General features: G+C 36.3%; 1 protein-coding gene and 1 non-coding gene across 6 annotated transcripts in view; one reads left to right on the forward strand and one right to left on the reverse strand.

Annotated features, from left to right (window-relative positions):
- BRWD3 (bromodomain and WD repeat domain containing 3) overlaps positions 1-26,152 on the reverse strand; it is a 125,627-nt gene extending 99,475 nt beyond the window's left edge. For 2 of the 5 annotated variants that reach the window (XM_033406926.2, XM_033406927.2), the window contains exons 1-6: positions 25,888-26,150; positions 25,702-25,760; positions 25,470-25,499; positions 25,009-25,068; positions 13,260-13,410; positions 11,805-11,903 (exon numbers count right to left, since the gene is read on the reverse strand). In XM_033406926.2, coding sequence (XP_033262817.1) covers positions 11,805-11,903; positions 13,260-13,410; positions 25,009-25,068; positions 25,470-25,499; positions 25,702-25,760; positions 25,888-25,918 — 430 coding nt within the window. In that variant the 5' untranslated portion in view covers positions 25,919-26,150. Of the gene's footprint in view, positions 1-11,804; positions 11,904-13,259; positions 13,411-25,008; positions 25,069-25,469; positions 25,500-25,701; positions 25,761-25,887 lie in introns of all 5 variants that reach the window. The other 3 variants (XM_004280450.4, XM_033406928.2, XM_049705077.1) reach the window with 3 other exon arrangements.
- On the forward strand, positions 2,259-2,365 carry LOC117196837 (U6 spliceosomal RNA). Its single transcript, XR_004477229.1, has one exon. It is a non-coding gene; the product is annotated as a U6 spliceosomal RNA (small nuclear RNA).
- Positions 26,153-26,774: the final 622 nt, after the last annotated feature.

Here is a 26,774-nt window from a genome sequence, read left to right on the forward strand (position 1 = left end):
ACAGAGTTGAGTAATTGCAACAGAGACCAAATGATCCAGAAGGCCAAAAAAAAATTGACTATCTGGCCCTTTATCCAAAAATTTTGCTGACTCCTGGCACGGACAGTTCCGAATAATTGGGCCCCAACCTCCCTTTCCAGTTTCATCTCCCACCACAAACTCTAGGCTCTTACAAGGGGTTCTATTATGGCAACTAGGAAATATATATTACTTACTTTGCTGAGACTTTTGTGGAAAGGGCACTGGATTTGGAGACAAAGAACAGGTCCTGAAACTTAAGTTTAGATACTAAAAAAGCACCCCACTACAGTTGCATGTGAGCTAGATAATCTTTTTGTGATGATAACTCAAATACCAGATGTTTAACCTATGAGTCATTATTATCACTATCAACATTATTATCAGCGTGTGATCCAATATCATAATTACAAGTTACATTTGCATAACATTTTAAAGCTTATAAAGTAATTCCAAAGACATCTCATTTGAGTTCACAGTAATCCTGTGAGATCTGAAGGCAAGCATTTTCTTCAATTTGTAAATGAGGAAATTAAAGCCCAAAGAAACTGTCTTGCCTAACATCAATACATAGCAGACCCTTGGTTCAATCCAGGTCTCTTGATTCTAGTTCAACAGTCTTCTTACTTTTAAGTGCTGTCTATTTAATGACATTGTAGAAAATATATAATGAGCCTGAAATAGGAAATAACTATAACATCAAAAATTCTACATTATATTCCTCAATCTTCCCTCTACCTGCAAAAGACAGTGAACAAAATCGGCAGGGACTCTGGTATCTACTAAATTGGGTTTTACTGGAAAGTTCACCAAGAACCGAAGTGTTGGTTTGAGATGGCCACATCAGAGTTGTTAGACCACTCTTCTACTCCACTCATTATTTACAGTGGAGAAAAATCTGTTTGTTTTAAAATTATTGTACACTGGCATGGAATTTTGAACTGGTGTTAGAAAATGTCTGTAGACCAAAACAAAAGATTTTCAATTCAACAGACTAAGAATATCCAGAAAAGCCCTTAAAGACAATAACAAATTGTTGTAGCTTGACCCTGTGTTTTTAAAAGATTTATAAGAACACATGTTGAAAGAATCAAAACCTATCTGGGACTGAAAGAGTAAATGTCAGTTAGGACTGAAAAAGAAAAAAGCAGCCCTGCAATTAATCAGGCTGGGAGGACAGACACAGATAAAGCCAGCTGAAAAGTTAACAGGAAACACTGTTTTTCCCAAGGTCATGCAGCAGTTGTAAAATATCATAGCGACCCCTTCTTTGGGTGATTACAGCTTTCTTACCAATGATGCCCCCATCCTCACTTTGGTATTTTCATTGATTACTGGAGCGAGATACCCAAGTCCTAAACCGCCCAGCTTCATGACCACACCCAACCCGTAGTTAATACCCACTTCTCTCAATTTACCTCAGAATCAGCCACCAATCCAGAACTAATCCTGGCTTCCTTCAGACACTCCTCAAAATTCTTCAGTGGTAAGCCAAAATTTACTAAAGACACTTCCCTCTTCCCTCTTGCCTAGAGGCCTTCCACGGTGCCTCAGCAGTACACTCCCTCACTAAGAGTAAATAAATTTGATTTTTTCAAACTACAGGCTTGTTCCTGGTGGTCTTTGTTTGATGAGACTTGCACAAGGTAAGTTATTTTGAATTACCCTACACATTCAGCAGTTTAGTACTGATAAAAGCCCTCCTCGCTACAAAACAAACAAAAACAAAAACAAAACACACTTGAACTGGACTTCCCTGGTGGTGCAGTGGTTAAGAGTCAGCCTGCCAATGCAGGGGACACGGGTTTGAGCCCTGGTCCAGGAAAATCCCACATGCTCTGGAGCAACTAAGCCCGTGAACCACAACTACTGAAGCCCACGCGCCTAGACCCCGTGCTCCACTACAAGAGAAGCCACTGAAATGAGAAGCCCGTGTACCGCAACAAAGAGTAGCCCCTGCTTGCCACAACTAGAGAAAGCCCGTGCTCGGCAATGAACAGCCAACACAGCCAAAAATAAATAAATTAATTAATTAATTAAAAACACTTGAACCTAAACCAGAAAATCACTAACCACAAGAAAATTTCACTGCCGATAAGGATGAATAACTCACTGAATTCTACGGCTTATATCACAGGAAATATCTGATCAATGATGCTAAGAGATAATGACATCTACCATATCTTTGCCTGCCAAAGCCAGGAAACTACCATATCTGCTGGGAAAAAGAGTATATCATCGTGCTTGCTTCAGCAGCACATATACTAAAATTGGAAGGATACAGAGAAGATTAGCATGGCCCCTGCACAAGGATGACACACAAATTCGTGAAGCGTTCCATATTTAAAAAAAAAAAGAGTATATCATCAACTTGGCATCAAGCTCCAGATAAAAACCAGATGTGTGCAAATGGGTGATATTATTCGATTTTTAACACAAATGAGTCACATAACTCTTGAGCAATTTCATCTGTCACCTACAATCTAATAACATGCTATACAAAGTGTTCATGAAATCCTTGTGTAATTTGCTAATTTTTAAACTTTAATACAGATTATATAAAAAGTAGAATATTTCCAATTCTTCTGCAACTGGCATTGAAAGATAAACTGAATTAATTGTTTAAAAAATAGGTCAAGCTAACTTCCATAGAAGCCATAAACAACCCAGAGAGTTTAAAGGTGCCTCTTTACCAGTAATGCTTTGGAAATAGCAGGTCTAGCTATTTTAAAGAATAATCTCAACCCCTTTGCTAGGCCAGCCCTATGAGAGGAATGAAGGACAAAGGACATTATTACCAAAAGCATGTTCTAATATGATGCCTATAGCATCAAGAAATGTTTTAAAATCCACTAAAACAACTTCATAACAATAAAGCAAAGTTGTGACCTTCTAAGAAATAGTAGTTATATACCCACCTCAAAGACAAACCTCAAGAATGTGGGGATAGGGTAGAGGATGAAGGAGGGAGAGGGGTGCTTTCAGCAAAAGCTTAAGACAATCAAAACAGTACCAGGCTCAACCGATAATTGCTAACCAAATAAAAGACTTAAGGCTTTATACACACAAGGCAGAAAGGATTATTGTTCACAGATCAGACTTCTTACACCACACCCATCACTATCAACATCATCTTCAAAAACAGTTTTTCAGGAAACAAGCTGTATTTAAAGAGGGCTAAAATATTCTTGGATTAGTCTTTTCTCTTTTACAAAAAAGTCAATTGATTAACATTTGTAGTTTTATTTTTTAATTTTTATTAAAAAATAAAATAATAGCATATATACGACCTTATGATTGGTTAAAATGCAGTTGAACATATCAATCAACTCCTATAGGTAGAGAGGACAATAACAGACCAGGAAAATACTCTGCCAAGAATATTGGAAATTGACTCATGAAATTCAGTGTTAATTCCAGATTTAAAATGACTAGTGTTTTCTGTGTGAAACTTGGTTTGGGATTTCCCAAAATAGCTCTAACAACAAATTAATATAAAGTCTTAAAAGAAGCCAGAAAAAAGGGCAAAAATGAATTTTAATAAAACCTGAAAACTGTAGTAGAAGCACAACAGAATTATTTCTTTCATGGATTTGATGCTACTATGAATCAAATTATATCTCTGAAATCTTAACCACACAGAGTAACAGCTTCACAGTCTTTAAGGCTGATGCCATTCCCACCCCTTAACACCCATCCACAGTACAATTTAAGTAAACCTAGTAAGTCCTACAGGCTATTGGTATTCATGGTCATTGAATGTCCTATTGCTAGGATAATATCATATAAGATATGGCAAAGAAACAATATTTCTAATTCCATTCAGGCTTTCTGCAAAGTTCACTTAATATAATTTGGGAATAAATATCCTAAATCTTTATTTTACTATCTTCTTCTAAACCATTTAATTTGATTTGGTTATCATACACAGACATTTTAATTTTAGACTGCCTTTTCCTCCAAATAAACAAATCTAAACTGTTTTACAGCTTCCCTTTGTGAACTATAAAGTTCTATTTCTATAAGGTACTGGGTAAAATGTATAGAACAAATACTAAAAGATCCTTTTAGAATACTCTGGTGTATGTTGAAAGAAAAAGCTAAAGAAATGACAAAGAATAATGAGGAAAGGAAAAAAGTGTTCTTAATAGGATTAAACAGAAATTATTTTTTCATTATATTTTACATGATCATACTAAGACACAACAAAATCTACTTTCTTTCAAATAAAGGAACTAAAATTATTATCCTAATATTAATATAATATTGATTCCAGAAATGGATACAAGGGGCTAAAAACTCATATAAGCTATATAAAACCATAAAAATGCCTTTAAAAGGGATGCTTCCGTTTCCATGTGGCAGCAATCATAGCACTTCCATTCATTTAATATTTAGTGAGCACTCACAATGTAGCACTTACAAAAGACTCTGAGTTTATATTCCAGTTCTAATTACTTGCAGGTGTGACAAGAATCCCTTGCTCCTCTCCAGATACAAGAAAGTAATAACTTTAGAAGCAACTTGCTTCATGCATAATTATCAAGTACAAAAAGGAGGAAGGTGAAGTGGAGGGAAGCAGGCAACAAAAAGCAAGGCTTGGCCAAAGTGTGATGCACGGGCAAGAGACGAGAACTACATAAAATCAGAGGGAGAATGACAAATATTCCTGGAAGAAACCCAGCCAACCTCAACCAAATAAAGTTTACCTTAGAGTACTTTCTTTCAATTTACATTTACATATTAACAAGAGGTAGATTTCCCACCTCCAAGTGAATTCTGGCTTTAAGTTGACATATAACCATACAATGGCCAATAAGTCAAGAGCCAATCAATGTTAAATGGAAGCTTATGGCAACAGATAAATATGAATTTGGCTACAGAGTTAATACAAGCCTCCTGAGTTGTATAAGTTGTAAATTACAGGCCTACTACATAAATTACAGGACATTGCTATATGTCAATTGTACTAAAGATAAAAGAGGTAAAAAAAGGTTTAGAGTCTTACAGCATCATGCCCTTGACTCAGTTTAGAAATACAAGCATGTACATTTGTTCCTTGGGTATAATGTTAAGTCTCAAACTAAAATGAACAAGGCATCTTGCTGCCATTTCTATGGATAATTTTATGAAAATTGTTTAGAATGTGATAATTAGGACAATTTCTGAAACTCTTACCATGATGGGTAATAACTATAATACTAGTTCTTCCAAATATTCATTTCAAACAGACATGAAACAGATTTTCAAAATTATTTCTGTACTGACAAACTCTCAAAGCAGAGCTGTACTTGTATGAAATTATATTTTCAAGTTTTAATATGACCACTACAAAGTTTCCAAAACAACTACTAATTTTTAAAGGGATGAAGAAATAACAATACATAGTGATTATAGTGCAAGATCTCAAACAATACTACAAATATTAATTACATATGCCCCAGGATTTCTTTCAGTGGCATTAGGTATTAATACTGTTTTGAAAGAAAAAGACTCACAGGCATAGAAAACTTATGGTTACCAAAGGGAATGGTGGTGGGGGAGGGAAGAAAAATCAGGAGTTTGGGATTAACACATACACACTACTATTTATAAAACAGAAAAACAACAAAGACCTACTGTATAGCACAGGGAACTATATTCAGTATCTTGTAATAAACTATAATGGAAAAGAATCTGAAAAAGAATTGATAGATATACATATATGTTACTGAATCACTGTGCTGTACACCTGAAACTAACACAACATTGAAAATTAATTATACTTCAATTTTAAAAAGTTAAAAAAAGAATAAGACAGGGACTTAATATGAAAAGTACTGTTTTGAATTTAGTTCAATTTTTTTCCTCTGATTTAATTTGACACAATGCAAAACCAACTTGATTAGTCAAGCATACAGCTAATGAGGTGGCATGACTGGAGCTTAGACCTGTAATAATGTAAATATAGGCATTGTTGGTCTTGCCCTATAGGAATTTGGAAATTCATTCCTGGTAAATTTATTTATTTATTTTTCCTGGTAAATTTAAGTACACATATATTTAAAGTATTACAGCTGTTAATCTGGAGAATGTAATCTGGGAATTAACTCCCAAGTTCCATTCCCATGCTCCCTCTCCTCCACTTCATTAAATTACTAAATAACATTGCTGATTAACTGCACAAAAGATGGGAACATTTGAATAAATAATCCAATATAGTAGAGAGTACAGAAGGTCAGAATTTTATTGGTTTTGGCCAAAGACAATTGTAAAACTTTAATTGGAAAGAAGTGGCACAATATGATCTTTAAAGTGAGTTACTAAAATCATAATAGGAAATGCTAAAGGCAGTTTCTAAGTACAAAAATTGGAAATATTCCAGGTTAAGTATATAAAGTGAATCATTAGGCAATATATTATTACCAAATTATGCACCTATCCAGAGGGCTGCTTACGGATTCCCACACTGGTCTAGATCTGCACTGCCCATTGGCTATATGCGGTTACTGAATGTCAAATTACTTAAAGTTCCATAAAATTAAAAACTTAGACCTCAGATACAATAGCCACATGTGACTAGTGGCTACTGTTTTGGGTATCACAGGATAGAACATTTCCATTATCACTGAAAGTTCTATTGGGTAGCACTATACTATATAAAATACCAGTTAAAGTGAGTGCCAAGAAATAACTGGTACAATTCCAACTATACTGAATAAAATTTTAAACGTGGGACATATCTCTTTACGATAAAAATTCTACAGAAAGTAGGAATAGGGACTTCCCTGGTGGTCCAGTGGTTAAGAATCCACCTTCCAATGCAGGGGATGCAGGTTCGATCCCTGGTCGGGGAACTAAGATCCCACATGCTGCAGGGCAACTAAGCCCATGTGCCGCAACTACTGAGCCCACGCACCACAATTACAGAGCCCACATGCTTTGGAGCCCGTGCGCCCACGCACCACAACTAGAGAGAGCCCATGCAATGCAATGAAAGATCCCGTGTGCCACAAATAAGACCCGACGCAACCAAAAATAAAATAAGTTTTTTTTAAAAAAAGGAAGTAGAAATAGAAGGGAACATCCTCAACCTGATAAAGAGCATCTACAATCATACTTAATGGTGAAAGATTGCCTGCTTTCCCTCTAAGATCAGGAATAAGGCAAGAACATCCAGTCTTACCACTTCAATTCACCATTGTACTTGAGGTACAAGCAGTTCAAGGCAAAAAAAAAAAAAAAAGCACTATAAGGCATAAAAGATTACAAAGGATAGAGTGAACCTGTCTTTATTTGTGGACAACATGATCATCCATGTAGAGAATCCCAAAGAATCTCAAAAAAGAAAAAAAGGCTATTAGATCTAGTTAGTGAATTTTGGATTAGCAATATACAAAAAAAAACAACAACTGTGTTTACTAACAACAACTGGAAACTGAAATTTTAAAATATACAATTTAAAATAGCATCAGAAACCCTTAGGGAAATATCTCACAAAACATTGCTGTGAGAAATGTAAAAAGACCTAAATAAATGGAGAATTATACTATGTTCCTGGAATGAAAGGCTCAATGTTAAGATATTAATTTTCCCCAAATTGATCTACAGATTCAATGTAATCCCAAACAAAATCTCAGTTGCTTCTTTTTATAGAAATTGAGACACTAATTCTAAAATTATACATTGCTAGTAGGAATACAAAATGGGATAGCTACTTTTGATATAATTTGATAGTGTCTTAAAGTTAAACCTGCACTTACCATATGATCCAACAATCCACTACCTAGCTATTTACCCAGAGAAAGGAAAACAGATGTTCATGCAACAACCTGTACAAGAATATTTATAGGCCTTTATTTATAATAGCCAAACTCTGAAACAACCCAAATGTCCATCAATAGATGAATGAACATACAGAATCCAGTGTACCTATACAACAGAATACAACTTGGTGAAATGATATGCATGAATCAAAAAAGAATTAGGTCTAAGTGAAATCAAACAGACACAAAAGGCTACATACTATATAATTTCATTTAGATGACATTCTAAATAAGGCAAAAGTACAGTGATAGATTAGTGGTTTCCAGGGATTGAGGAATAGGGCATTGACTGCAATGAGGCATGAAAGAAATTTAAGGGGTGATAAAAATGTTCCATATTTTATTGTGTTGGTGGTGGTTATACAAATGTATTCATTTGTCAAAACTCATTGAACTGCACACTTAAAAAGGCAGAACTTGGGAATTTCCTGGCGGTCCAGTGGTTACGACTCAGGGCTTTCACTGCCAGGACAGGTTCAATCCCTGTTGGGGGAACTAAGATCCCACAAGTCATGCGGCATGGCCAAAAGAAATGGGGGGAGAACCTTTTTATGTAAATCATACATACACCATAATATATGACTTAAAAATAAAAAATGATGTGGCTAATCCTTTATCTTTTGAGTTCTAAGTGTAGATCTGTTATAAAAGGAAGTATTGGTAACATCTGACCATGAAATGTTTTTTTTTTCCTTTGGCCGCCCCACACAGCTTGTGGGATTTTAGTTCCCCAACCAGGGACTGAACCTGGGCTCTCGGCAGTGAGAATGTGGACTCCTAACCACTGGACCGCCAGGGAATTCCCCATTAAATGGTTTAGAAATAGACTGGAAGGCAAGCAGTGTAACGTATGCCAGTCACATACTTCTCTGGGCTTTGGATTTTTCTGCTCTAAACGGGGGTTTGCAACCCAGTTTCCTAAATCTGCTCCCAGGAAACTTTCAGAATGTTACAGGTGTTCTGGGAAAAGGATTTCCACTGCCAAATTACTTAGATAATGCTCCCCTTAAGATGATTCACAATGCATTTCAGCATATGAAAGGATCTGAGCAGTCCTACGTGCATTCATTTCTTTCTGTATTTTTTTAAACTCAGTGTTTCCCACATTTAATTGACCAAGGAACCCTTTTATCAAGAAATAGTTTTGCTAAAAGTTCTTTCTAGTGCTAAGATTCTGTGATAAAACCTTCAAGACTTACCTTCATGATTAAGTTTTATTTATACAGGGAAACTATAAAACTGATTTTAAAGTAGCTATGGAAAGCTGTACCCCACAAGGAGAAAACTGTCTCAAATAACAAATTTTAAAAGATTTTCTACTTATCTTGTTTACTTTCGTAGTCAACTCCTCTGAGTTTTTATCAGGTTCTGAATTTTAAATATGTTGAACTTAAGTATCTTGACTAGTATATACTACATGAAAATACATCATGATTGAGTTATCTCTATTTCAATAGCTCATCCCCAATAACATGGCAGATTTAAGAATGTGAAAACATCAGTGACAGGGACACTAAAATTCCTAAGCAATTACCATTATGAATAACAAAATGATTGTCAGAATGTAAAGCATTTACTGTACAAAACCAACAGAAGTTTGAATGTATATGCACAGTAGAAAGAATTTTTTAAAAGAGAAGGAAAGAGGGACTTCCCTGGTGGTCCAGTGGTCAAGACTCCATGCTCCCAATGCAGGGGGCCTGGGTTCGATCCCTAGTCAGGGAACTAGATCCCACATGCCACAACTAAAGATCCCACAAGCGGCAATGAAGATCTCATGTGCCACAACTAAGACCGGGTGCAGCCAAATAAATAAATATTTTTTAAAAAGAGAAAGAGGGCTTCCCTGGTGGCGCAGTGATTGAGAGTCCGCCTGCCGATGCAGGGGACACGGGTTCGTGCCCCGGTCCGGGAAGATCCCACATGCCACAGAGCAGCTAGGCCTGTTAGCCATGGCTGCTGAGCCTGCACGTCCGGAGCCTATGCTCCACAACGGGAGAGGCCACAACAGTGAGAGGCCTGCGTACCGCAAAAAAGAAAAAAAGAAAGAAAGAAAAAAAGAGAAAGAGAAGGAAAGAAAGAATAAAGAAATATTGAAAACCTAATACTCTACAGGTTGCTCTTCAGTGCTTCACATGTGACCACTGAAGGAAGTATAAAGCATATAAACAATGTTGATAGTACGACTAAGACTATTATACCTTTTGAACATAAATAAATGCATGAAAAATAAAAGCTATCTCAATTCAATTCAATAAATTAATTATGAATAAAGCTTAAGGGAAAAGTGAACACCAGAAAATTCTGGATGATAAACAAACTGCCCCTGAAAATGAAAAAAAAATAAAAAAGTTAAAAACACCATGTCCAACTAGACCCAACCCAGTAGTCTACTTTTTCCAGTAATATCCAGGCTATGGAAGAATAGTGTTAGCAATATATATCAAAGAATCCAATTTATCTTAATAACACTTATGAATCTTTATCAATGACTTCATCTAAATATTTTTAAAAATTATTTCTAGTCTAAATTTATTTAACCTCTTTGGGTAAATAAGTTCTATAAGCTAATTACATAAAATAGTATTCCTTAAAAAAAGTAATCTTATTTTTCAATTTGAATTTAAGGCATATTCTCTAGGCACTAGGCACTATATAAAATAATGTAATTTTTCAGAAGAGTGAGAAAATAGGAAAAGAGTGGCAGTTACTCATCTTGCTGCTTGGTTCTGTACATTCTTTGCAAGAATTAACTTTAGTATAAATGGATTTGTTAGCTAGATCTCCTCAGGAACCACTACTATTATTTCTTCATAATGGTCTGGCCAGAGATGACCCAGGAATAATATGAATGGGACATGTGAATTTCAGTAAACTACAAGTGGGAAGGGTGATTTTTTCCTTTTAATAAAGACATAAAATTTATTACATCATTATAAGTTTGGCAAGCAGCTATAAGCAGAATGTACTTTTGCTTCCTTCTGAAATCTATCTTTACATAGTTCCTGTAAAATCTTTGAGCTCAGCACAGAAATATGTAAATAGACATCCATATGGTAAAAAACACCTGAAATATATAAAAAAGGAAATGCTTCTGCTAAGAGGAAAGAAAGAAAGAAAGAAAGAAAGAAAGAAAGAAAGAAAGAAAGAAAGAAAGAAAGAAAGAAAGAAAGAAAGAAAGAAAGAAAGAAAGGAAGGAAGGAAGGAAGGAAAGAAAGAGAAAGAGAGAGAGGGAGAAAGGGAGAAAGGGAGAAAGAAAGAGAGAGAGAGAAAGAGAGAAGGAGAGAAAGAGAGAGAGAAGGAGAGAAGGAGAGAAAGGAAGAAAGGAATAAAGAAAGGAAGAAAGGAAGGAAGGAAGAAAGAGAGAAAAATAGAAAGAAAGAAAGGAAGGAAGGAAGGAAAAAAAAGAAAGGGAGGGAAGACAGGAGAGGAGAAGAGTGGAGGAGAGGGAGGGGAAGGGGAAGGGAGAGGAGGAGGAGGGGAGGAGGAAGGGAGGGGGAGGAGGGGAAGGGGAGGAGGAGAGGCCAGGGGAAGAGAAAGAAAGAAAATGAATTTTAAAAAAAGGTTACCTTTTACAAAACCATGATTATATTTGCTTTACATAAAAATGCTTTAGGGCTTCCCTGGTGGCACAGTGGTTGAGAGTCCGCCTGCCGATGCAGGGGACACGGGTTCGTGCCCCAGTCCGGGAAGATCCCACATGCCGTGGAGCTGCTGGGCCCATGAGCCATGGCCGCTGAGCCTGTGCGTCCGGAGCACAGGCTCTGCAACGGAAGAGGCCACAACAGTGAGAGGCCCCCGTACCGCAAAAAAAAAAAAAAAAAAGCTTTAAAAAATCTGGACCAACCATGAAACTCTTCAAGAATGTAAGCAGTTTGTTTATACTTCAAATTTAATTCTGGTACGTATTTTTGGCTGTATAATGAGTTCAGGAAGGAACAAATTAAGAATATGTTTATAACTCACATGGACATTACTCACCCACATTTGGAGGTTTCACATAATTTACAGGTAGTTCTGGAGGTCTGCCTCTATGTAGAGCTGCAAAAGCAGAGCCATTCCATAGCGTACTCTTACAGTCTATACAGAAAGATTCAAAAGTTAGTCAAGGCATAGAACAGTTTTTTTTTAACTGTACCCTAGAGGCAAATATCTGTTTTCAATTTTATTTATTGAAATACATTTTTAACTATTAAAACCACAATGAGAAATAACATGCATATGTTTAAAAGTGTTATAATCTATATTATGATAGGTGAACACCAATGCCTTAATATTATCATCAGGATATTTTATTTCCATGCTGATATAGAACTAAAGCTTTTATTATACATATATTTGAATCTTATGTAAATATGTCATGGATTAATAAGGTTTTAAGTTTACATTGGTCCCCTTCTTGATCTTTAGGCTTATACACATCTGCTCATATAAAACTGTATAAGCAAGGAAATGAATACAGCACAAGTATGCCAGGTAAAATTCAGAAACATTTATACTTCGTGTATGCTAATGTTATGGAGCGCCTGCCAGCTGTGCCATAACAGGTAACACTGCATATCAGATGATAATTGAGTAAAAATAGTTGTGTTTTTTATCTTTAATGTTTATGTCAAAAAATTCAAGCAAATACAAAATATTCCTAATAATTCAACTTTGAAACAAAAATATTCTACTACTCTCTTGAAAGGTTTCAAATTAACTGAATTAAAGAATTTCCTTAAATTAAGATATTTAAAAACTGACATCATTTATGTAACTATTTATATTTGTAAATTAGGATTTTTAAAACATTATGCTAAAAAAACAAAACATAGAAATAAATTGGTTGCTAGATCTGAAGTATTTAATTCACTAAGGCATCCAAAATGCCTAATTTCACATTTTTACATTCAGAAAATTCTATCTATATAATTTACATATGGGGGTTCCGTGTAAAACTTTGGGAGAAATCTGTAAAAGACTGAAAAATAGTGGAGTAGAGAAACTGTTACTGAACGCTGATGGATTGATTTTTTTTAAATATTTTTAATTATAAACATAGTTATATATCATAATTTTCATTTACCTGTTATGAAATACCCAATGTGATTAGGATGATATCAAGACTCAAAGATTAAGAACATCAAAATGTAATGAAAGAATATTTTATGTATTTATACTGTACTAATCAGAGCAGCGATCTTTTGAGATTTCTATTCCACAGGATTACAAAGAGATTTTATAGTCTTTACCTCTATAGTATTCACTGTTTTACAGAAAAGGGCTCCATTTAGGCCTCTAAAAATTTACTTGTACACTAGGAAAATAAAAACAAGATTGGCAAGATAAGAAAAACTAAAAGAAAATTAGTATTTAGAAAAGCATGGGAACATTTAATTAACATAAAAACACACTACTCTCGACTCCTTCCTCTAAAAACTGTAAAAATCTTACCTTTGGCATCCCGTAACAGAGACTGCCGACCAACACCTAGTAATGTCTGTACCCCAGGAACACTCTGAGGGATCTCCTTATCTAGTAAGGGACCAATCCGCTCACAAATTTTAAGGAGGTAGTCTGGAGGAATGTGTGCATTGGCTGCCACCTAAAAAGCATAAGTAAAATACAGGAAAACAAATTTGGTTTAAAAACATTAATCTAGTCCATTACCAAACTGTTCCATCATGGAAAAAAGTACAATTTTAAAACACACAAGGAAAATAACATTTTAAATATTTAATACTTCAACCAAATTTAAGAAACAGCTACAAAAATTAAGCATCATTTAAACAAGTGATAACACATAAATGACATGGCAGTTTAACTTACTTTTTCGTGCCTTGATTAAATCATTTGCTTAGCTGTTAATCTAATGCAATAAGCATTACAAAACAGCAAAAAGGATCATGCCTAAAAATCAAAGTACAAAGATGATGGGTAAACTCTACTAGTACTTGATCAGCAGTGATCAAGAATCAGAGAACCTAGATTCTATATAAATGATAAGAATGCAAACAAAAGGTAATACTTGCACCAAACTCTCACTTAAGTCCCTTTAGGATTAACAGGACACATTTGCTTAATTAAAGCAGAACTCTTTCTCCTAAAAAAGTTAATTGGTTTTCAAAAGAGTATCAAATTAATGATTATTTTAAATACCATGTTCTAAACAAGCTATGTACTCAAAATTCATTGCAACATTAACTCATTTTTTTCCTCCAAGTGCTTTATTTATTTATTTTAACATTAACTCATCTTTAAAACACAAGTAAATTTCTGAAGATGATTAACTAATGTAGATAGGAATGAGACAATAAAACAACAAAACTGGTTTTCATTTTTTATCTAAGCTAATGTTAAAGTTACTGATGTGTTTCATAAATACCTAATTATTAAAACAGTAAAGAGTAAACTAGAACATTAAAAATCCTTAGATAAAAAGAACATCTACATTCTCATCTTGACAAAAGGCCCTAAAATCTACTTACAGTTACAATGCCAATTTTTATAAGTGCTACAGAGATAAATATATATATATATATATATACATATATATACCTACCATCACATAGGACACATATCAATATATTACTTCCAAGTCAAAAACAATATAACTCAAAGGAATAATTTTGTAAATCATCCCTAATGATCACCAGAAGAGATTATGTGTGTTCTTGATAAATACTGGTTCACTGAATCAATGAATGAATAAAAACCAAAGTCTACCTATAAGTAATATCATATGAACTCACAGAGGAAAAATCTTTCTCCTATCAGGGTGCCTTTTTTGTTTTCTTAGGAAACACAGGTCAAAGAACTACAATCCAACATGTATTTAGGAATCTGGGAATAAATGATTCTATTGTGATTTTTTAAAATTATTTCCTGCCAATTATCTTTTGTAAGTCCCTGAAGAAACAAATTTTAATCTACCAAAATCACTGGGGCCTGGCAACTGTCATGATGGTCAGGAAGAATGGCAACTTATGGGACTTCCCTGGCACAGTGATTAAGACTCCATGCTTCCACTGCAGGGGGCACGGGTTCGACCTCTGGTCAGGGAACTAAGATAAAAAAAAGAAGAAGAAGAATGGCAACTTAACCTGATTATTTGCATCTACAAGGTTTAGCTTCTGGATTGGGACAAAGGATCAAGCAAATTCTTTCAGTTATTTCACACATGTCTAGTTTTGTTTTCCAAGCAAGTAACTACATAGAACTAAAATATACAGGTAATATTAAAGTCAAAGTACGTGATGATTTAATCTAAAAACTTTTTTTTTTGTTACTTAGAGACACTGATGTCCTAAAATCCTAGTTTGTAATTCATTCTCTCCACAATAGGGCATTCCTAAATAGGCCTACGTGCAAATATAGTTAGTACTCCTAAAAACATATATCTCAAAGAAAAAAGCCTTGACATACTGCATATTAACATCTATAATATTTTATGCCTTTTTTCCCGCAACACTGTCTTGTATAAACTGGGCTTCTGATATCAGTCATTACCTTTTCACCAAGTAAATGTTATAAGGCTTTACACACAATGGTAGTTGTTGTCTTTAGTGGCATTTTCTTTTTTATCAATTTTCTTTTCCTCATTTCATTACCATCTCAAGAGTTATTCACTTGTTACACAAATCTACCCACCAACTTGCAATATATATACAGTAACATATAATCCAGAAAACGGGAGTTCTCTGATATGAATTTTTAGTATTACCCTCTTAAAGAAACCTGTCAGAATTATACCTTAAACTGAAACCTTAGGCCTCCTGGCTACTTCATTTTATAAAAACAATGATGCTTCATTTTCAGCTAGTTATATAAATGTTTTATCTATTCCTCAGTAATCATTTAAAAACACAGAATCATTAATTAAGCAACTAAAACAAGGCTCATCTACTCTCACATTCTCCCCCTTGAAAATTTGTATTATAAACTATTAAAGTTTACAAGTTTTGCTTTTCACCCTATGCAACAGAAAATTGCTCAATTTCTAGGCAGTCCCATTCAAAAATCCATTCCTCTAAAATCAATAAAAATTTGATTGTAAAACAGCACAAGAGAAACAGAGATTCTATCAACACAATGGCAATAACAATACTTTTGAGTTTGAACGTGCTCTTTTCCTTTAAACAATATTTACAGGCTTCCAGACTATATCAGCACAGTTCTTGCAATGATAGTTTCTTCTAAATCAAACTTCAGGACTTATAAGTGGTATTAAACATTTACTTCAATCCATTTGCTTTGCCTAAAGCTGGAATTCCTTTTTTTAAAATTTTTTTTAAAAATAGGTATTTATTTATTTATTTATTTGGCTGTGCCTGGTCTTAGTTGTGGCATGTGGGATCTTTAGTTGTGGCATTCGAACTCTTAGTTGGGGCATGTGGGATCTACTTCCCTGACTGGGGATCAAACCGGGCCCCTTGCATTGGGAGTGCAGAGTCTTAGCCACTGGACCACCAGGGAAGTCCCCAAAGCTGGAATTTCTTAAAGGTGATCTTTTTAGGCATAAGAACTCTTATCCACCCTCAGTAATTACATTTCTAAGTTTTAAAAAAATTCTGTATTAGAATTACATGTGAATATAATGTAATATATCATAAAATGTAATATTGAAGATATGTATTAAAATATTCTATGAAATTTGTGGCTTATTAAAAGCCACTCTTTTTGATTAAAACTCAAAATATTCTAATTGCAGTTATTTAGCCAAATTTCTTTCTGGAATATAATGGCCAAGAAGTAACACAACAAGCACTTTGAGATCTGAAGAAGAAAGGCACTCTCTAAAAACAAAGTTCAAGAGCATAATACAAACTTTTGTATTATTCTGTAAAATAGCTCCAAGGAGTTAAATTATAGAACCTTTGAACTGGAAGGATCCTTATATACAATCAACTTAATTCCACAACTTACAGTAGGAAAAACAGATCCAGAGGAGTGAAGTTCAATGGTCACAATGAATGGACCAGAATCTGGGTCTCTGTGCCCACTGTTATTTCTATTACTGTCCCATTAAGGCAGCTGAAAAATCATGAAAGTAACACAAAGACTGGAAAAAATTAAAACTATAAATTTGATAAACTGAAAGAAATTAAATGAAGCCTAGATTATAAACCTTCTTGATAGGAACACTGGCTGACCTAAAGAGCAAATCTAACAACTGAAATCACCACACTTGAGAATCATTATGACAACTGAGAAGACCAGAAGGAATCCAGCTGGGCACTGAATAACATACAAAAGGTACCTAATCTCAGGGGGCCAGACCTGCACCAAGAGCTACATTTGAAATACTATTTTCAGATAGCCATGATAGCATTCTTACTTTGGCTTTTCGAAATAATAAGATCAGACAAGTAACTAAAAAACAAAGAAAATAGAATTGTGTGTTTTGTTTTATAACTAAAATCACTACACAGGTAAAATGAAGAATGAAACTGAGACCATATGCTGAAGAAGTAAAATGCAACATTTTCTCTGAGATTTGAAATGGGTTTTTTTGGGGGGGATAGAAAATGAACATCCATAAAGTTAGTCACATGACTTTTTGATATTTAGGGACAGGAAACAAAACAGATTTTGAAAAATACAGCAAGGCTTTAAATATATCAATATAAGTATAGTAGAGATAAGCACAGTACTTTGAAGTCTAAGAGCCTGGATTACTCAGGCTCTAAAATTTACTAGCTGTTACTCCTTCTGGCAGTATGATACTGTAGAAAAGACTTAGATTTGAATTTTTCCAGCATCCCCAGGATCCTACTTATATGACCTGCAAAGTTATTCAGTCTCTCTGAGCCTGAGCTTCCTCAACTGCAAAACAGGGAGTAATGATAACCACCTCATATTATTTGTAAAACAAAAACAAAATCATTCACTCATGCATTCATTCATTCAGACATTTGAAGTATAGGGATATAATGGAAAGATTAAACTGCTGCCCTAAAAAAATCCATAATCCCAGTGGGGGAAACAAACTAGTAGCTAGAAACAAATCAAATCTACAAGCGCCCAGAGGTTTAGTACAGAGAGCTAATGAAGCAAAGTACAGTACCTAATTTAGCCTGGGGGTAGGGGTTCTTGTCCAATTTCACACCTGAATTCTAAGTGAAAGTTAACAAGGCAGACAAAAGGAAGGGAAGGCATTCCAGGCAAAGAGAAAGGAACCCCCATCCAGTAAACACACTTTGCACAGTGACTAGTACATATATCTCCTCAATGTTTAAGATGCTCCTACACAACATTAAGTTAAAAAAAATAAAAATAAAAAACTCTATCCAGAGTATCTGATTTTGAAAGAAAAAAATGCCCATACTTGTACAAAAAAGATGAAAGAAAACATAAAAATCTAATAGTTTATTTTCTGCTTGATACTGTTCAGTAAAATATAAATGCCTGCAATAATCCAATATTATCTTTATAATTTAAAATTTGAGTTTTAATGTTTGCTGAATTTGAAGGAGGAGAAATGAAAAACTGGGAAGCAAAGGAAAGAAAACAGGCCTTTCCATTGTAGTAATACCACTGGTTAACAGGGTGGGCCACAAAGTGTTAAGACTTCCTATCATTTTCTTTTGAAAAAATTAATCATTGTTCATAGCATTTATTTTTATTTTTATTAGTTTTAAGATTTCCTCAGGAATGAGACAGGCAGAGCAATCCACCTAGGGCTCAAGTATTCTCTGGTTAATACTGCCTCAAGAAAGCACTAAAAGTACTATAACCCTGAGGTCAGATGATATCAAGACAAGAACAAGGGACCCACCCACAGTCTAGATGTTTCTCAGTAGAGAAAGGCCCAATAAAAAGAACTCCATACTAGCTAGCAGATTAGTAAGCCTAAAAAATATATATCATGAAAACACTTCTAAGGGCTTCCCTGGTAGCACAGTGGTTGAGAATCTGCCTGCCAATGCAGGGGACACGGGTTCCAGACCTGGTCTGGGAAGATCCCACATGCCGCGGGGCAAGTAGGCCCGGGAGCCACAACTACTGAGCCTGCACGTCTGGAGCGTGGGCTCCGCAACAAGAGAGGCCACGATAGTAAGAGACCCGCGTACGGCGATGAAGAGTGGCCCCCGCTTGCCGCAACTATAGAAAGCCCTCGCACAGAAACAAAGACCCAACACAGCCAAAAAATTAATTAATTAATTAATTTTAAAAAGCTACAAACATCCATGACTTATAAAAAAAAAGAAAAAAAGAAAACACTTCTAAAAAAGTTAAGAACATTGAACAAGTAATAACTAAGAACGAGCTAATTATAAAGCACCATGGTAGATACTAAAAGGCATAAGAAAACATCTTCAACAAGGTAATTTAAAATACAAGAAATAAATTGTCAATAATGTATAGAAAATAAGATTAGGATAAGAAGAGATCAGTCAGAAGGGTTGAGGATCCCTGCAACAAGACATGGGAAAAACATACCTCCCACTTCTTAAAAATGAGTTAATACTATACCAGTATCATATTGAATTACTTTTCTGTAATACATAAAAATGCAAATAACACTAAATATCTTTTCACCTAGTGATCATTCCTTGCTTAACACAGATGCACTTCAAAGACACTCATTTTGGGCTCAATTCTGACATTTTTTAAGTGCTTTTTTTTTCTTTCTTTCTTTTTTTTTTTTTTTTTTTGTGGTACGCGGGCCTCTCACTGTTGTGGCCTCTCCCGCTGCGGAGCACAGGCTCCAGACATGCAGGCTCAGCGGCCATGGCTCACGGGCCTAGCTGCTCCGCAGCATGTGGGATCTTCCTGGACCGGGGCACGAACCTGGATCCCCTGCATCGGCAGGCGGACTCTCAACCACTGTGCCACCAGGGAAGCCTTAAATGCTTTAATGGTACTATTTTATATGTCCCTTACCTTATAAAAAATATTAGGAAAATTGGGTGGTGATAATTAGCCAATTACCCAAGAAAACATAAATTCTGGGGTCATAGTTCTTCAGATTTTAATGCTAACCATTCAAACTCTCTGTCCTATATTTAAAATGTAGTAACCAACTCATTTGCACTCATTTGCATTCTTTCATATTTAACTCATTTGGTCCACACAACAACCTTGCAAAACAGGTAGGGGTTTTTATTTTATAAATGAGGAAACTGAATCTCTGAGAGGTTAAGTAACTTGCCCAGGGTAGTTCAACGAGTAATGACTATCTCCTGGACTAAATCTTATGGCCTTTTCTACTACCCACAAAATCCTATTTGAGAAATGTCAAACAAAGGCATCTCTAAAATATGACACAAACACTAAGTTGACTTTAAATTACTATTTTGCTCCCTATAAAAAAATTATTAATCAGTCAATAACCAACATCAGTAGAACTTCAACAGAAACACACAAACTAAACTAATATTCAAATGTCATAAAGGTGCTTTCTGGACAAAATTTTATAAGAAACATTCACCCAATCCAAATTCTTACTCTTTAACAGCAGCTCTCTTCGTTTCCTTAATACCATCTTATTTGTACTGAGATACCAGTTTTCCTAGGACTGATGCTATATCTCCAAAAGGATTTTAATCATTGAAAGTATGTTTCTAGAGCCCAAGTGTGGAAAAAAAAAGCCAGTGATCAATCCAGATGAATAGGTAAAACAAACATGTTATAGAAAGCAAGAGTGTACATGTGGCTCAAGCCAATCAGTAGTGAGGAATACCAGTTTACAGACATTGACTGCTGCCTGCCATAATACCTATCAGTTAGCATTATATCCACACGGGAGTCAAGCAGCACATGCTTTTTGGTTTCCCATGATGCATTCCGTTCCTCCTAACTATGGCTGTGTGTCCACATAACAGTTAATAAATCACACATGCTTAAATTGCTTCCACACTTAGAGATGCAATACCATGCTACCAGCACTCAAAATCATTCTACAGTTCTAATAGACAATTTAAGCTATTACTAGTAACTAGAGAACAAGAGCTGAGTAAGGTAAGAAAAAAATGCAGGTATGTCTGGAATTCAAATACAGTGTTTTAAAGCAGTTGGTGAGGATCAAATGAGATAATGTGAAAACATTTTTAAACTCAAATATGTTAAATGCAGATGTAAATTCTTATAATGACATATATCACCATAGATGTACTATTTCTAAAGACAGCAGTGAACATACGATCTTGATAAAAGTTTTTTAAATAGCAGAAAACTACTTCAAGTCTTTTGAATATAAAATGAAGGTAATAAAATCTATGTCACTCCAAATGTAAGCACTAATTGGTACTTTCAATTCTACAGATGAAAAATGCTGAATAAATGTAAAAATATATACCACACCTAAAGATAATTATGTCTTTGGTTCAGTCTTATGATAGGAGTACCCATACAGTGATTCAAAAATCTTAAAGCATGCCTTTAAAAAATGTTTCCAACTCACCATTCCAATATATAAAATTTGTATATTTACAAAAACTGTTCATTTGTTTACACACACACACACACACACACACACACACACACACACACGCCCCTCACTGCTCTGTTTGTCATCCCCAATAAAGCTCCAAGGAGGAAGCAATAAAATAGTCAACAATTCAACAGGGTCACCACAAATGAAAGGACATCTGTATTTATTTATATTATCTACCTTAAGATGTAAGAAGCAAATCTAATTCTATTATGCTGTAAATAACAGTCAAGCAGAAATAAAGAAAAATACTCAGATCAAACTTCAAAAACAATCACCCTGACTTCAATTCTCTCCCTGTATCATTACAAAATTCTGAAAATTAATTTAGAATTTTTTTGAATGTCATAATCAAAAATGTTACAGTTCAACATAAACTGACAAACATTTCATGTTCAGACTCATTTTTTAAAGGCATTTCAGATCTTGACATGTCAATACTTGACTGCAAGCAGCTTTAACAAAAAAGCACCTTCCCATGTGTTCCAAATTATAAGTAAAACACTAAATCAGATTTAAGAAAGAAAAAATAGGGATTCCTAGGCTATGCAATAGTAACAGTAGTAATGAAGTGTTGAAGAAATCTAACTTATTATCTTAATATTCTTCTGGATAAATCAAGTTAAGCAGTATAGACAATTCAAATGAAAATATACATATGGACAGAAAGGCAGGATTTTTGTTTCAAGTATGTAGTATACATGACTATGCAACTTCAATTCAGTATTTTGATATCCTTGTTTATAGTCCTTCACCTCTTCATTATGCATTTGTCTTCTTTCCTTTTTATATCCCAGTACATCTTCAGTTTGAAGTGCTGCTATAAAATTATACTAATTAATACTTTGCCCTAAATTTAAATCCAAAACATGTAGCTAAATCAAAGATCACACTGTATAAATCCATTGTTCTAACAGCACTTTAAAAAATACTACCCCAGGACTTCCCTGGTGGTCCAGTGGTTAGGACTCTGTGCTTCCACTGCAGGGGCACAGGTTCAATCCCTGGTGGGGAACTAAGACCCTGCATGTCCCTTGGTGTGGCCAACACAACAAAACAAAACAAAATGAACCTACATCTCTCCTACAATGAAGCCACTCAAAATCTCAAGCCAGATTTGAAATAATTTTTATCAACAGTACGACTGATGAATCTAGCAATCAAACACTGCACACTCAGTTCTCAGCCACTTCTTTTCCTTCTGTTCAATTCTCAGCCCTGCCTCATCTTCCCTTACAAAGAAATCTATAGGTAGAGAACAGACATATGACTAAAAATAAGACCATATTATCAAAATGTAATATCCCTACAAAAATTGGACCCTGGTGTGGAAAAATAAAAACCTATGTGTACAATACAAAAAGTAAATTAAAAACAAAAAAGGTAACACTAAACCATAGATAACAGTCAAACAATAGAAGAAATTCTGTGTATATAAAAATTAAAAATGTATAAGTAATTATAAAAACAATAAATTAAAAAGATAAAGGTGAAAATCAAGTATATGTAGGGATATACAAATGGATTAATGACAATTAAAAAATAATTTGTTAAAGTTTAAGCCTCACTAATAATGGGGAAAAGAACCAATTAAGTCAATTGAGGACTATTTTCACCTATTAAAACCACCAAAAGATTTTTAAATATTTTAAAAATTCATTCTAAGTATCTAGATGGTTACATTATAAATTAGGACAATCTTCTGGAGAGCAATTTTATAATATATAACAAAAGCTATAAAATGGATGAGTCCCTTGACCTGATAACTCCACTTCAGAAATATAGCCCAGAAAAACAACTGAAAAAGAAAAGAAAAGAAAAAAAAAGGAAAAAAGCAGAAAGACTACTTAACTATGCAGATATTAGTGAAAAACTGGAAGTAACCCAAATGTTCAACTGGCAATTGAGTTCTAATCACAGCAACTTAAAAACAACCGAATCTTTCCTTGCCATTAAAATAACAATGACTACTCAAATATAGATAAGTATACGTAAAAGTGTTACATAAGAAAATATAAAGCATAAAGTGGACATTGATTACAATTACATGAAAATATGCCTTTACAATATAAGGAAAGGAAGTGTAGTAAACTGGACTTTGTTTTTTTTGTTTTTCTGTGTGTGTGTGTGTGTGTGTGTGTGTGTGTGGTTAGGAGACTATTTTTAATCATTTTGGTGCTCATTTACTTTTTGGAACTGTCAAGTTAATTTTTAAAAAGCTTTTTCCTTTTAAAAAATGTTACTTGCTTAAAATGGTCTACTTAGAAACAAATAAACAAAAATATTGTCAATACACCTCAGTATACAAAACCACATTAGTCATAAAGTATTAAAACATATTGGTAAGCACTGTTGTTTTTGCCCTTTTTTTGAAAGAACTTCAGTCCAACAAAAAGTCTGACTACAAATTAAATTGGTAATACATGCAGTTTTTCAAAAATATTTTTTATCCATCGGAGAATTTTTTACCATTAATATTACAGATGGTGGAGTTTATCCTTATCACAATTATTATATCATTTTCTGTGCTTTGCAAAACTAAAAAAAATTAGTCAGTAGATTTGGTGATAATTAGCATGGCCTCATTCTTGTAATTTAATACAAAGAAAATTATCAAATGAACACCAAAGTAATTTAAATATTGTCCTGTTGAAAGCAAATTTTAAATCATTCTATTTATATTTAGAGTCTACCATACCCCTCCAACTTTCTTTAACTTTGTCTAATTTTCCTCTGTTTGGATCTTACTGGAAGGAAAGATAGCTGAACTTAGATTTTAGTAACATCACCCCTTTCTCCTTTTATTTCCTTCCAATTGACTGTGCCAGTGGCTAACACAAGGGAACATCCTCCCAAAAATAAAAAGGATCACCTTTTTGTGTGTGTCAATGCCGAACAGAAGGTGCATTTACACTATGAATTATATTTGCTGAACAAACAACAGTCAATCCAATGCTTTTGGTCCTTTACTAAAGTATATTCTATTTTAAAATATGACCATTGTTGTTTCCTTGTAAATCCAAAATCGTGTTTCGTCAATTCTCAAAAAGCTCATAATCCACAGTTCTTATTTAGTGAAATTGTTAACTGCATAAATGCGATTTAATAATGATTTGATGAGCTATTTTCTACAATCTGAGATATACAACGATTATGCTTTTATTCCGTAGTCGATTATCTAACCCCCGACAAATTTTGAAATTAGCTTGATGCTATTATTTTTAATTGTGTCGTTTTTCCCTAGTCCCTGGTCCGTCAACTCCCCTCCTGAACCCCCTCTGCCGTGCGGCCCGCCGCCCCCAGACCAAAAAAAAAAAAAAACAGCCTGGCCTCAGTTCCCGTATTTCAAGCCAGGACCAACCAGAAAGCAGTTTTCTTCCACTAATCCGGAACTCCAGGCTGTTACCAACGCTGTCATTGGCCAGCGTCAGTCCTTGGTACGTGCCCCAAGATAACCCCCTGGTTTCTCTCCCTTTTACCCCTACAATGGGCCTTTCCCGATGTTTGTAACATATTCATAATCTACAGTACGGCATCTCTGATAACCAGTTCACATTCTTCAAAGTTTTCGGGTGGAAACAAACGAGGCCAAGGGGAGGGCAAGGTACCCTTTCTCCGACTCGCCGGGAGGGGGGAAGGGACAGTTCTTCGGCTCAGCACTGAGCTCCAGAGCCGCGTAGGTTGAAGGGTCGGGGGCGGGTTGGGGGAACAAGGTGGGGAGGGAGTGGAGAAAGAGTTGGGTTAAGTTGAAATGAAAACTTTACTCACCAGATCCTCGAAGCTTCTTCGGTGCTCTCTCCCCTCCCAGTCTAAGCGGCGCGGAATAAGCTGGGGGCCGGCGAAAAGAAAGGGGGGAGGGGGCAACGATAAAGGCCAAGCCTCTGCTCCGCATCAACCCGACCCAGTTTGGGTCCGGGTCCTCGACCCTTTGGCGTCTTTATTGCTGTTGGCCTGATAGCTGTTGTCTCAGAGCTAGACGAGTGTGGGGGAAAGGAGGCCGAGGAGGAGGAAATCCTGAAAAAACACCTCCCACAGGCATAAAGAGGGGGCGAGTTAAGACCCCAGCGATATCCGCCCCTTTTGAGGGAAGAAGCCGGTTCACCACTGTGACAACAGCTATGAGTGCCCAGTTCCAAGCCTTCCTCCCGGTCCTAGCCCTCCGCCCCTTACTTGCCCTTCCTCCAGTCTCACCCCAACCGTCCCCACCTCTTCCCGAAGGGGCTGCGTACCTGATGCTCCTCGAGCTCCTGCACTAGCACCTGAGCAAAAGGGAAACACGGATATGAGGGCAGCTCGGGCCACCAACCCATTCCTCCCTCCCCAAACTGAACCCAGCCGCTGACGGCAGCGCTACTCAAGGCCGGCCTTTTCCTCACCCACAGCGGAACCGCACACCCAGCTGCCTCGGTTTCCCCACTGGGACCATTCCCCAAGACTCCCAGATCTCCTTCCCCTTCTCACCTGAGCGGATTTGTTGCAGGGTCCGGACTGCAAGAATCTAGCGATCAGGTAATACAGCTCTGAGGAAGAGGGGGGGAAAGAGGTTGAGAGGGAGGCAAAGAAGAAAAAACAGAAGCTTTTTCAAAAGAAACTGACAGCCGTCGCGCTAAGCTCCCATCCTCTTAGCCCCAGGACACAGCTACCCACCGGCTTCGATCTGGGTAGGTGCCGCCGCCATCCTTTTCCCGAGGGGGTTTGGGGGATTTGCTCCAGAGGGGCTGGCGGGGGCGGGTGGGGATGCTGCCTCTATTGTGGTGAAGCCCCCATGCCCAGGAGTCCCGCCGCTTCCGCCGCACTCCTCGTCCCAGTTTCGGTCTCTCTCGGATTCATCGCATCACGTTTCGACCCATAGATATTCTAACCCAAGAGCTGAGGAGGCGGAGGAGGAAGGAGAGGGAGAGAGAGAAGAGGAGGGAGGAGCCGAAGTGGCGGAGGGGTGGGCGGGGGCAAAGGGGGTGGGGAGAGGGGAGGGTAAAAACTGTGAGAGGGACCTGCAGCGCTCGTTGTTCACCGCCAGAGGCACTAACGCATCCTCCAGTCCTCAGCTCTCCAATACAGCCGACAGTTACCTAGCTACCGCTCCCGGAAGGAAGGGGAGGTGCTAACTGATGGCAGACTCTCTGGCAGCTACCGTAGAACTCAGTGGTGACGTTCCCTTCAGCGAGTTCCAGAGTGGTTACCCTTCCTGTGAGGGCAGTCGGGCCCTTTCCTATTGAGGACCTTTCCCTCTGGCGTGGTCGTGAGGAACATGTGAGGAGCCGACTTGATTCAGCTGCTTTCTTCGATTCCCTCCCGGCACCGAGGAGGCTTTGATTTTTTTGTCTCTCTTCCACCGAAAGGAGGCTAGCCGCTAAAGGATCTCGTGACTGAGAAAGAAAAGGAGTCCCTACTTCGTTGTCACTTGTTTCTCTTTAAAATGATTTTTGTACCAGATGAAAATGCTGTTAACTTAGAAGTCCGGAGGGCAGGGCTCATATTGTTATAGAGAAAGAGCAGCTCTCTAAACGTCCCCTGATTCTGATAAATTTTCAGGA

This window comes from Orcinus orca, chromosome X (assembly GCF_937001465.1).
Source record: "Orcinus orca chromosome X, mOrcOrc1.1, whole genome shotgun sequence".
Lineage (NCBI taxonomy): Eukaryota > Metazoa > Chordata > Mammalia > Artiodactyla > Delphinidae > Orcinus > Orcinus orca.